The sequence below is a fragment of the Choristoneura fumiferana genome, chromosome Z, assembly GCF_025370935.1.
Source record: "Choristoneura fumiferana chromosome Z, NRCan_CFum_1, whole genome shotgun sequence".
Taxonomy (NCBI): Eukaryota; Metazoa; Arthropoda; class Insecta; order Lepidoptera; family Tortricidae; genus Choristoneura; species Choristoneura fumiferana.
In genome coordinates, this window is record NC_133472.1 from 45,347,129 (window position 1) to 45,360,000 (window position 12,872).

Consider the following 12,872-nt stretch of genomic DNA (forward strand, 5'->3'; position numbering starts at 1 on the left):
AGCCAGCACGACGCACTGCTTGCGGAGCAGTGGCGGACGCAAGCGACCGCGTCTGACGACAGTGCGCTATTCTTACACGCTACGCCGTGCCAGATAGGTGACTGTACATGGCTAAGTGCAATATTCTTTAAGGGTAGGAACCATTTACGAATGTTTTTTTTTTTAAATTTCATTTATTTATTTATTTATATATTGCATGCATGTAACAAGCTCTTAAAGTTAACATGAACCCTGGTAGGGTATAGCATTTTACCACTTGTTGGCGTAGTTTCTTTTTTACATAACCTACTAAAAGTCGGAAAACCCCCGACTTTGTCACTTCAAAGTTCAATATCTCAAAAACCGCTAAACCGATTCTGATGAAACCTCTAAGAGCCATCGCTAGAAAACCTTATTTCAAATTAAAAAACCGCATTCAAAACGGTCCACCCGTTTAAGAGCTACGGTGCCACAGACAGACAGACACACATAGCGGTCAAAGTTATAACACCCCTCTTTTTGCATCGGGGGTTAATAAAACTGATCGTGATTCCCATCTAGGTCTATATCTCCAGCTAAGTTACAGCTTAGCACTAAGTCTGTGAGGTAAGCCGTGGACGAACATGCAAAACTAAAAGGGTTGTAGGACTATAGAACTGGAAACCTGCCGTTTGTTTTCCAAAATAAACTTTTCATTTTGATTAAACCATACCCAACCGCGAACCTAAGAAATCAGAAGCACTTTCAACTTTGAAACACAATTATGATTCTCTCAAATATAAATACTGGGAAAGTTCATTAATACGGCGGGAGAAGAAAAATAAAAGTGGAGGAAAGTAGCTACCTTTTATCTCCGTCGGGAATTCATTAGATGAATTATTTTTATAGCATTTGAAGCATTCAGTTATTTTCTGTCCGTTTTGATAATTTTCATTGAAATATTTTTTCCTTTAGAGAGAACGCAAATTGACTCCATTTTAAAATATTCGTAACGAGACCGTTTTTTTTCACTTCCAATTTTAATGGGTAAGTAGATATAGTATCGTCATCCCAGCCTATACACGTCCCACTGCTGGGCACAGGCCTCGTCTCAGAATGAGAGGGCTTGGGCCGTAGTTCCCACGCGGGCCCAGTGTGGTTTGGGAACTTCACACACATTATATTACTTCGCAGGTTCGTGCAGGTTTCCTCACGATGTTTTCCTTCACCGTAAAACTCGTGGTAAATTTCAAATGTAATTTCGCACATCAATCGATTGTGAGCCCTTTCGAACCCAGCCGAGTATGAAAAGAGTTACGAAAATGGACTTTATGTGCAATACATTTCAAGTTCGAAATTCAAATGTAACAGTTATGACAGATGACCTTATGTACAATCCATGTCAAATTCAAATTCAAATGTAATTAACCCGCACAATTGTATCGGTTGGGTTCGAAACGAATATTATAAATGAAACGGATACAAAATTCAGATCTATTGTCAAGATGACATTAATATCAAAGGCGTATTATAAAGTTAATGATTATATCATGGACAGGGATATTTGGAAATAATTCCGATCCGCATTAGCGATCCCTTCAAACAGCGAACCTACTGTGTTAAAAATAAAGTTGTGTTAAATACTTGTGATGTATACATATCATTTAATAATATTGTAAATCTGTTTTTAAAAAAAATATATACCTCGTTGAGTTTCTTGCCGGATTCTTCTCAGCAGAGGTTTTTCCGAACCAGTGGTAGATTTTTTTTGACATTCATAAGTGCTTGTTATCGTTTTGAATTGAATTGAATAAAGATATTTTGACTTTGACTTTGACTTTGAAAGGGGAGAAAAAAGCTTGCCAGGTTTTTCATATAATTTTGTGGTCGCTCCTGTCAGCAGAAAAATATTTGCACTGCGTAAGAATAAAGGTGGCAATTAGATGTAAACTTCCATTAACAACGGTCGTCCCAGTTGTGGCGAGGCACTTCACCGGGAAGTTTTTAGGGTTCCGTGCCTCAAAAAACTCACGGAAACTGGTTCAGTTTTTTACACGTAATGTTCCACATTAATCACGAAAAGAACGTCATTACAGCCTTTATTTAATTTCACCTGTCCCGTTGTCTGCCTGTCAGTCTGTAATCAAATCTTGCAAGTTAAATATGACCAACTTCCAGTAGTCAGGTTGACTTGAAATTTGGAATACTTATGTAAATCGCGTGACAATACAATAATCTCGTAGTGACATCCTGGTAGACCAGCCAGGGTCGTCTCCGCAGGGCGGAACTCTTCAACGGTTAATAGCATCGACTTGAAATCTGGTACGCAAATATAGTTTGGGTGACAATGTAAGTACAGTCAACGAAAAGACCAGTCAGAAAAAAAAGTTTGTATTAAAAATGAAATTGTTATAGTTAGGTTATTTTTAAACCCCAACGCAAAAAGATGGGTGTTTTATGTTTGACTGCTATGTGTGTCTGTGTGTCTTAAACGGGTAAACCGTATTTAATGCGGTATTTTATTTGAAAGCAGGTTTGCATCCCACCACACAGGCCTCTTCTCAGAGTGATAGAGCTTGAGCCATAGTTCCTACGCGGGCCCAGTACGGATTCGGAACGTCACGGTCACCATTGAATTGCTTCGCAGGTTCATGCAGGGGTCCTCACGATGTTTTCTTTCACCGTTACTCGTAGTAAATTTCAAATGCAATTTCGCACATGAATTTCAAAAAACTCGGAAGTGTGAGCCTGTATTTGAACTCACAATCTTCTGGCTCAAGAGCCCATAGGTCAAAACTTTTAGGGTCACCACGGCTTCTTGTGATAAACGAAAAGTGTGACTTGTGATTTTGTACGGAGCCCTCTGAGCTTATGCAGCTTCCACTTGGCCGATTTTAAACGGATGTCTATCGAAATCCTCCAATTAAATTACAGACTTAAAACCGTACGTTAAGATTCAAATTTAAATAAGCTGCACATGTTAAATGTGCCGTGTCATATTACAATACATTACCAACATTACAAACCCGTAACTCACAATTAGCATTACTCAAATCCCAATTCACTTACAATACGAATTAAGTCGTAATTTGAGTGTCATTTGCATGCTGTTATGCTTGTAAAACCAAGTAAGTCGAAACAATGAGTGTTAAGCGGAATTAGACTCAGTTATGTGACAAATAGAGTTGGTTTTCGTGTATGTGCTTGTTGCGTCGTTTTACATGGGCGGTTGGTTGTTTTAGGGACAATTAAAATTATAATTATGGTGTTTCTCGCTGATGATGTCGCGTAAACAAGCGACACTGGCGACAAAAGCGACAAAAGCCGCTGCCAACAATACGGTGTTTACGCGTAGGTGCGTAGGTATTTGTGTGTTTACACGGGCTGTGCTGAGCTTGTAGTTACGGTCAGCTTTACATTATTTGACGGTTTTATATGACCTACATTCAGTGTTAATGATATGTATTTAAAAAATGACCAAGTGCAAATCGGACTCGAGTATCGAGGGCTCCGTAAAAAAAATAGATATCTATGCAAAATATACGCGGTATGGCGTCATTTTAGATGGTTAATGGCTTGTACATACTGACAGAACATTAATATTTTCTCTCATCTTCGTCTCTCTCTATGAAAACTATGCAAAGTAATCTAATAGAAAATGGTCTTTCAACGCCTTTTATTCAGAAAAGTAACTTTTCCTCCCTAAAGAGAGGGATCAAAGTGAAACTTTCTGTTCAAGGCTTGTTTTTTTTTGCAAATGCAATTTATTAAAGTTGATAATAAAATTGTAAAACCACGACATTTTCTATGCTGATTGCTCTTTAATTACACAAATAACTACTTCATCTTGGGCGTTAACATTAGTATCCCTCATTACGCTCAGGATTCTACTTTAGGATCAGAATCCTTCGCTACAATCTGGATTCAATGTACCGACCCTCGCCGTAAATACATCATTTTGCGTCCTTGTGACACAAATAACTGTTTATTCGAGTTCCAATTACCTAAGCCACGATAATGAAACAATGAAACGTTCCCCAAGTAATAGTACGACTACACCACTTCGTCAGATATTTAAAATTATCCCTTGGCCGCTCATAGACAAAGTTCCACACTTTGCCTATTATCTATTCAGCTTTCCAGTTCAAAAGTGGAAGTTAAAGTATCACGAGAAATGTTAAAGTTATAAATATAATATCTAAAATTAAACACGATCCCATGACTAACAGTTTAAGAAGGGAACGTATTTATAAAAAATATTTGCTCTGGTTTACGTCAATCAGTAAGAAATTTAATCATTTTCCGTAATGTTATACAGCATCTTCTCGTAGAATAAAAACAAAATACTTATAAACCAGTAACTGAGTACCTATTTGTTACTTATGCAAGCTAATATCATTTTATTACGTTCAAATAGAATAATATCATATTTTGGAGAGAGCCTTACCTACCTATAAGAGCCCGTTCCCACTTGTCGGGTGTCGATTCCGTTTCGTGTCGGAATTCCTATAGAAAATCGTGTCGGGAAAGTGTGAATAGCTTCAATATATACATAAAAATCAATTGCTGTTCGTTAGTCTCGCTAAAACTGGAGAACGGCTGGACCGATTTGGCTAATTTTTGTTTGAATTATTTGTGGAAGTCCAGGTTTAAAACGTGAGTAAATATGAAAAAAAATGAGGCGGTACGAAGTTTGCCGGGTCATCTAGTTAAGAATAAGAATAAGAATCATTTGTTCGCTATTCGCAAAAACAGTATAGTACAAGTTAATGACAAAAAAAAAAAAAAAAAAAAAAACTGAAGCTAGTTCTTCTTCTTAGTCTGTTTTTTCCCAGGTTCATAATTTGGTAACGGCACATTTAGGGGAGTGCGACACGATCCAGCGGGCATAAAGAGCGTTCCGCACGAACCTGCGGTCTCCGCGGTAACGTCGCGTCGACACGCGAATAATAAAACGATTATTGTCGTCAAACGCTTTCGCAGACTTGTTTCGAGTAATTGCTCCCTCTAAGGAGCCATGAAAAGTATCTACCATACTAATATTACAAATACGACAGTAAGACCCTTTACACCACTCATTGATAAAGGCCTTAGATTTAAAGGAACTATATCTGCCCTTGAACTATTTTGACTTTATTTTTGAAAGTTATTAAATAAAGGTTCGAAATTCATTTAAACTAGAGCGGCCACTCTGATTTTTTTTTGTTATGAAAATTTGACTTAGTGATTTATGTCATACATAAAATCAATCAGTAATCAGTAACTTTATTTGCTAGAACATAGGTAGGTACAATAGTGGATGGTGGTATTTTACATTTTGGTCGCTACGTCTTACCCGCAAATGCAGGTGTACAAATATTTATCTATTTATCCTAAGTAATTTTACTATCCCAATTAAATAAAAACAATATTAAAATTATAATTAAAACAATCCATAACAATTAGTAAATGTCAAAAGATAAGTATAATAATGATGGAGTAAATATGATATGATAATTATTTAGCTTAAATTTAGGGGCTGTTTCACCATCCACTGATTAGCGTTAACCGACGGTTAAATGTGATGCCGTCTCCGTCTCTTCGAACAAAACAAATAGAGACGGCATCACACCTAACCGCCAGTTATAACTAATCAATGGATGGTGAAACAGCCCCTTAGACTTGTGAAATTGAAATTGTGTAACAGAGTAATAACATTTACTAATTAATAATTGAGTCATTTTGCAACTAGAGCTGTTCTCTTGGTGGGGGCACGCAAGTTGTGCTGGTATTGAGCTCGGACTGGCAGTTTCCGCCCGCGAGATGCTAACACAAACAAATAAATTGTTTTTCATTTTTAGGGTCCCGTTCCTCAAAAGGAAAAAAACGGAACCCTTATAGGATCACTTTTTTTCCGTCTGTCTGCCTGTCTGTCAAGACCCTCTTTCTCGGGAACGCGTGGTATCAAGCTGAAATGTATATCAAATAGTGAGGTGTACTGTACCTTTTAGCTGTTAAAAAATTAAACTACTAAGCCAACGCAATGAAAAGATGCAGCCGTTTATGCCGCAAATTTCCGCAAATTTTCGAAACTCGCAAGGGAATCAAAACCTACAGGGTACTTACTTAAGGTAGCTATCATAACACAACCAACTAGAAAAGACATAAAAACAAAGTGCTGAATTGGAAAATACAGTGGATATTCGAAAATTGAAATCTTGAATAATCTTTAAACGGACCGAAATCTGTGTTTTGGGCACTTGTCCCACCGCCGACGATGAGCGAGAAGCGAGTAGAGCGAGTAACTAGAAACGAGTGGGTGAGCAGCGAGAAGCGAGTGTAGTTTTGTCACTCGGCTGTAAGCGAGTGTTCGCGTGCGACGGGCGATTACTCGCTCCACTCGACTCGCTCGTGCGGGGCGGCCGCCAAGCTGACATCACTGAGCGAGTATCTATAGCTCAGCGAGTTTTATAGCTCTTGTCGCTGCGACAAAAGATGAAAAGCGAGTTCTCGCCGGCAGTTTGAACCGCCAGCGATCAACTATTAAAATATGTGTCTCTTTGACTCACACAGGATCTTATATCTTTTGTTCGTTTCTTGAGCGAGAAAATAGTCGATAGCCAATCGTTTCCTCGCTGGCGGTGAGAAAAGTGCCTTGTGCTATAGTCCAACACTCGCTTGGCCTGTGTTCCCCTTACCCAACTTGAGCTGGCAACACTACGGCCCCGTCATGCGCGATAAAAGAGGTTTAGTTCTAGTACTCTCGGGACATGACTTGGAAGAATAACGTATCGGCATATACGTATATGTTACGCCGCGGTACAGATGTACTGAATAATCCTTATCGTCATCATCATCATCATCCCAGCCTATATACGTCCCACTGCTGGGCACAGGCCTCCTCTCAGAACAAGAGGGCTTGGGCCATAGTTCCCACGCGGGCCCAGTGCGGATTGGGAACTTCACACGCACCACTGAATCGCTTCGCAGGTTTGTGCAGGTTTCCTCACGATGTTTTCCTTCACCGCAAAGCTCGTGGTAAATTTCAAATGTAATTCCGCACATGAATTTCGAAAAACTCAGAGGTGCGAGCCGGGGTTTGAACCCACGACCCTCTGCTTGAGAGGCGACAGGTCAAACCACTAGGCCACCACGGCTTTCCTTATCGTATTTTATCGAAAATGTCATGCTGCTTCAGTCAGCCTCAGTACCCATCAAGACAGCGTAGTGGTTTAAGAACACCCAAATACAAAAAAAATGGAATATCTGTCTTGCTCCTCCGCCAAGTAGTGAGGCCAAGTCGTGCGAAACATATACGTTTGAGTTGGAAAAAATGTTTTTTCATGCAATTTAACCCGCCCTCCCTCCACATAAAAAACGTAAATAGCCAACGCAAACGTAACTGAACCCACCACCAAGTGAACCACCACCACCACAACCATAAACAAGATCCCGGACACGTGTTTCGCTTCCCTCCGAAGCATTATCAGCGGTTGTTGACCCCACGACGCTTGGTCGAAGCAAGACAGATATTCCATTTATTTCAACATGGACCTCCGCAAAGTAACGCCTGAATCTATACAGTATTTAAAAACACCCAAATACTCCCAAATATTTTATTCCGAATTTGCTAATTCCGATTTTCATAATTCATAAGACATAATATAATAAAATTTCGATTACTTAAAAACAAGATTTAATTTTTCTTCAAAACATATTATTTTTCTTCGAGTTATCTCCGAAGAATGAAAAACACGAAATGTTATTGGCCCAAAGTACAGTAATCCGATTATCAATTTTCCGAAATGACATCGCCAAATAATTCGGAAATTATGAACGTTCCCCAAAATAAGCTTCGTGGTTTTAATAATAGGAATCTTGAATTTCAAATCTCGAATTAATATCAAACAATTTAGGTAAATTAACCTGCATAGGTTAGGTTTGGTCAGAATTGCGTCGGGGCGCGAAGCGCTTCAACTGCTCGGAATAGGAGCTCCGCCAAGCGGAGCTCCGTCGACCTTGTGTCACATCAAATTGCTGAAAATGAATAACAGTTACTATTGTTTCAGGCCAATCTAACCTACGTAGCTTACGTTAATAAGTCGGGATCTACTGATCGGTGTAATGATATTCGGTAATATTTTTGTAATCGGAATCAAAACTATCGCCCAAGTATGTGTTTTTTTTTAATTATTTATTTATACGACTGGATGGCAAACGAGCAAGTGTGTCTCCTGATGGTAAGAGATCACCACCGCCCATGAACATGTTGGCACTAAAACGCAAACTACACAAAATGTGTAAAATAAAATAAACTTTAATGTAGTTTGCCGCGAACGCGTCCTGAACTTCCCAATATTCATATAGCGGGAGCTCGAAACTTACAAATATTTTTAACACAATTTCCAGCAGCGAAGTTATTCAAGCGTGAAGTTGTGAAATTCCTCCACGTACAGTCTGCAGTGTATACTTTGTCTGATAAAACTTGACAAGCTACATAAGTTATATACATTTAAACTAGAACAGGAAAAGATAGGGCTCTGAAATGTGTTTAAAATTAGGTAGTTTTCTTGGATAAGAATACATATAATTTTAAATTCGTTAGTTAGATTATCAAAAAATATTAAACTTGTACTTTTTTAGGGTTCCGTAGCCAAAATGGCAAAAACGAAACCTTTATAGTTTCGCCATGTCTGTCTGTCTGTCTGTCCGCGGCTTTGCTCAGGGACTATCAATGCTAGAAAGCTGTAATTTTGCATATATGTAAACTATGCCGACAAAATGGTACAATAAAAAATTCTAAAATTTTTTTTAGGGTACCTCCCATAGACGTAAAGTGGGGGTGTTTTTTTTTCTCATCCAACCCTATAGTGTGGGATATCGTTGGATAGGACTTTTAAAACCATAAGGAATTTACTAAGACGATTTTTCGATTTAGTGATTTGTTTGCGAAATATTCAACTTTAAAGTGCAAATTGGATTGGAGCCGCGGGCAAAAGCTAGTATTTTTAATAATACGGTATTTGACTATTTTGTATATGTTTTATAAATTAAAAAATCACAATGCCTGTTATCGAATAGAGAAACAATTTTTAAGCTACCTTTACAAATAACAGAGTTATAATGGTTTGAAATTCAAGATTAGACAGAGAAAGACATACTGGCATGTGACGTCACACGCCAGTACCGCCATACTTGCTGCATAGAGAAAAGCGTTTGAGAAAGAGACAGGTATATAGATTTTTCAAAAAATCACTATAAATCCAATTTTCAACCGATTTAAGTTTTCTCTTCGCCAAACACTGTCTGTATATCTATATTTTCATAATAATATTACGATATGGCAAATTAAGGAGTTGTCAAATAGCGTATTTCAGCAAGGCTCGCTTAGATCCTTACGGATGACGTGACAAGACAGTGACGATGCAAAGGGGTCTCAACAACGGACGACTGTTTGAGTGTTTACCTCGAAGGGTCGTTAACCTTCCCGGTCGGGCAATACGCTTGGCGCAACGCCCGCAAACTGGATACCGTTGGAATCATGCCCCAATGGTCTGGGGAAACCGGGAGAGCTACGTGACTGGTTCGATCGAGCCCTACGGGTTTGGTTAGGCAAAACAAACCACGAAGTAGGGTACATTGTCTTCTATTTATAGTTGGACAGAATTCAAGGTGTTTACTAAAATGAATTGTGGTCATGGCTCTGTGCACGACACCAGCGCTACGCTAGCGTCCGCAACTTTGGTGGCTCTGATGCTCTGACGTTTTGAAATTTCATCGCGACATTGTGACACAAATACGTAAATAATAGACCTATAACGTATTAATTTATAATATAAAATTACTGTGATACCGTGATGTGGGCGGACAAAAGGTTGTGAATTCATTTTTGGTCATTAAAAATAAATGAGGTAAAATTTATTCAAAAATTGTATTTTATTTTCGTTTTGACAGGCACTTCGTGTTTTGTTGTACTTTTACTGTAAAACGAAAAGATAAAGCTATCTTATTGGTTTCTTTGAATAATAGTAAAATTATATAATTGTTGTTATATCGCTGGTAATAAATTAAATATCGTTTTCAGATCAAAATGAATAACATTTTGAAGACCGGTTTTGTGAGTATCACTAATATCAAATTTCAACCACAAACCGTTTCATAAGGAACATTGTTGCTGGACATGTCCGAGATGTAGAGGAATTAAGAACATAACAGGGACAGTGTTCAATAATTCAAGCTCGCATCATAACACAAGCATCTATTACTAAAATTTAGGTAGTTAAAGTCTATACAAATTGCTTTGTTAATGACAGAGTCATATGAGTATGACAGACGACAGCGCCAGAACTATTTCTACTTTTGGCCACCATGAGCGCTGTGATAGATTTCATCACCCCCACCTAGTACTTTGCACCCTCCGAATACAGTATAAGGTGGCCAGTGCTTGACGATTTAGTCTACTTAAAGTAAAAAAAAAATCGTCAGTCTATCTGAAGCAGTTTGAAAACGAAATGAATCATTTGGTAGTAATATTATCTGATGGTGGCACTTCACATGGCGGTGCGTATTTGAGTTTGCGCTATTGGCATCTCCATCGCTCACGCTACAAATGATATAGTGCATCTCTTTCACACACGCAAATATTTCGGTGAATATACCAAGTGAAGTGCCACTATGAGAATAAATAAGCCAACCCAGACCGGCATACTGTCTACTTAAAATCATAATTTTCACCTAGAGGTAGGTACGGATACATAAAAAAAAGTTCAAACTTTAATTACATGCCAGCTTTTGCCGAAACTCCAGGCCTCGGAGCGAGTTGCGAGGGGAAATCGCTATTTACAAAGGTAAGTTATGAGGTCCCGCGCCCGAGGGCGAAGGGCTGGCGCCGATGGGCGGCGTGTGTCCGACTAACGCTGCGTGTTATCACGTGAATTACCCTAATTCTACACCAGTGAACTGGCCCTATGCTATGAAGTATGTAGTGCAAAATTCAAGCTTTGCATCTTGCCGTCCCGCTTGCACTTATATTAATTAATACGAGAGTGAGAGGGACGGTAACGGTAACGCGATAGGAACTTCGATTTTCTAATTTCGCAGAGCCCCTTACTTTTGGATTGTGTGCTATGCCAATGAGGGCTATCGTTTTTTGTCTCACTAGATGGCGCACTGTTGCGTGAGGTTTTTAAATATGGCTTTCGAAGTCTGATATTACGGGCGTGAAAACAAAGTTTAGATTAAAATCATATTTAATACACCTTAAAACCGTACCATAAAAATATCGAGCATGCCACAGTGTTGCATAGTCCCCGTTTTGTTCGGAAAAAAGGGAGGACAAAGGTTTCCGAAAGACAAAACTGTCTCAAAACACATATTCATTACCCGGAACGCATATTTGCCATAATTAATTTCAGATATTGCAAAATATTCACAAAATTATTCTAATTATAAATAAACCCGCGTAGCTCACCCAAAAACTATGAGATTTGACATTTCGGAGACCTCACGCTACACTAGCGCCTCTAGTGGCGAATTCATACGCGATAGCCCTCATTCATATGGGCCCATGCTTCCAAAAATAGTAAAGCAAACTTATGGTACCAACGACATCTATGTTTAGACTGCATGTTTCTTACATCAAAACGGCGCACAACATTCGTTCACAGCGCGGATTTGTGAACCTTTCACTATAGTTTGTTGACGTCCGTGACAGGGGTTGAGTCAAAGTAATATTAATGCGCCGTGCGTTTTATTCCAAACAGCCAGTCTAGTGCCGTAAGGTACCATCAGCCAAATAAGTGGTCTATCAATTTTTAAACAAGTTCCTATCGAATGAATATGTCGCTAAAGTCGAACTTTCAAGTTGACAGACACTATTGGCATTATTGTTTTATGACGTGAAAACGATTATCAACTTTAAGGTGATAGACCACATATTTGGCAGATGGTACATATTATAGATGACAATGTATGGGACCGCTTCGTTCATGTGTTCTCAAGAACGTGATCAATTATCAAATGAAAATGAATTTTCTATTCGATTATTTGCCAATTTTTCCTTTATGAGGGTTGCATTTCATTGTAATGTGTTAACATTTCTAGCGAATTGCAGGAAAATTTGATGGTAGTGGTCATCGACTTCTATGACATGACGGCCAGATGGCCTAGTGGTTAGAGAACCTGACTACTAAGCTTGAGGTCCCGGGTTCGATTCCCGTGTCGGGGCAGATATTTGTATGAAAAATACGAATGTTTGTTCTCGGGTCTTGGGTGTTAAATATGTATTTAAGTATATGTATCTATCTATATAATTATATTTATCCGTTGCTTAGTACCCATAAAACAAGCTTTGCTAAGCTTACTTTGGGACTAGTTCAATTGGTGTGAATTGTCCCGTGATTTTTTTTAACCCCCGACGAAAAAGAGGGGTGTTATAAGTTTGACCGCTATGTCTGTCTGTCTGTGGCACCGTAGCTCTTAAACGGGTGGACCGATTTGAATGCGGTTTTTTTTATTTGAAAGCTGGTTTTCTAGCGATGGATCTTAGACATGATTTATCAAAATCGGTTCAGCCGTTTCAAGATCATAATATTATTTATTTATTACGTATAGACTGCATGTTTCTTACCTACATTAAGCCGGCGCGAAAATTTGCTAGTCTAGTGCCGTAAGGTACATAGATGTCAATGGTCGCAGTGATGGTGGTGGTTTGATGGGAAGACCTTGTTACCTGCTGTTGGTTCTCCCGCTGCGTGACGAGGCGGGCCTCGACGCAGTCGCGCGTCTCCAGGAAGGCGCGCCGCTGCGCCAGCTCGCGCGGGTGGTGCGTCATCACGCCGGCGGCGTTGCAAGCCGCCAGGGTCAACAGATTGCAGTACATCTGTGAACAGAGGTGACGTGAGGACAGAGGAAAGAACAGCGGTCTCCTGATGGTA

General features: G+C 39.2%; 1 protein-coding gene across 2 annotated transcripts in view; it reads right to left on the reverse strand.

The window, feature by feature from the left end:
* The window catches only part of LOC141437812 (adenylate cyclase type 5-like), a 167,748-nt gene that overhangs the window by 109,670 nt on the left and 45,206 nt on the right, over window positions 1-12,872 (reverse strand). For both annotated transcript variants that reach the window (XR_012452427.1, XM_074101337.1), the window contains exon 6: window positions 12,668-12,817. Coding sequence is in view for 1 of the 2 variants with exons in the window: in XM_074101337.1 (XP_073957438.1) it covers window positions 12,668-12,817 (150 nt within the window). In the remaining variant the exon portion in view is untranslated. The remainder of the gene's footprint in view (window positions 1-12,667; window positions 12,818-12,872) is intronic.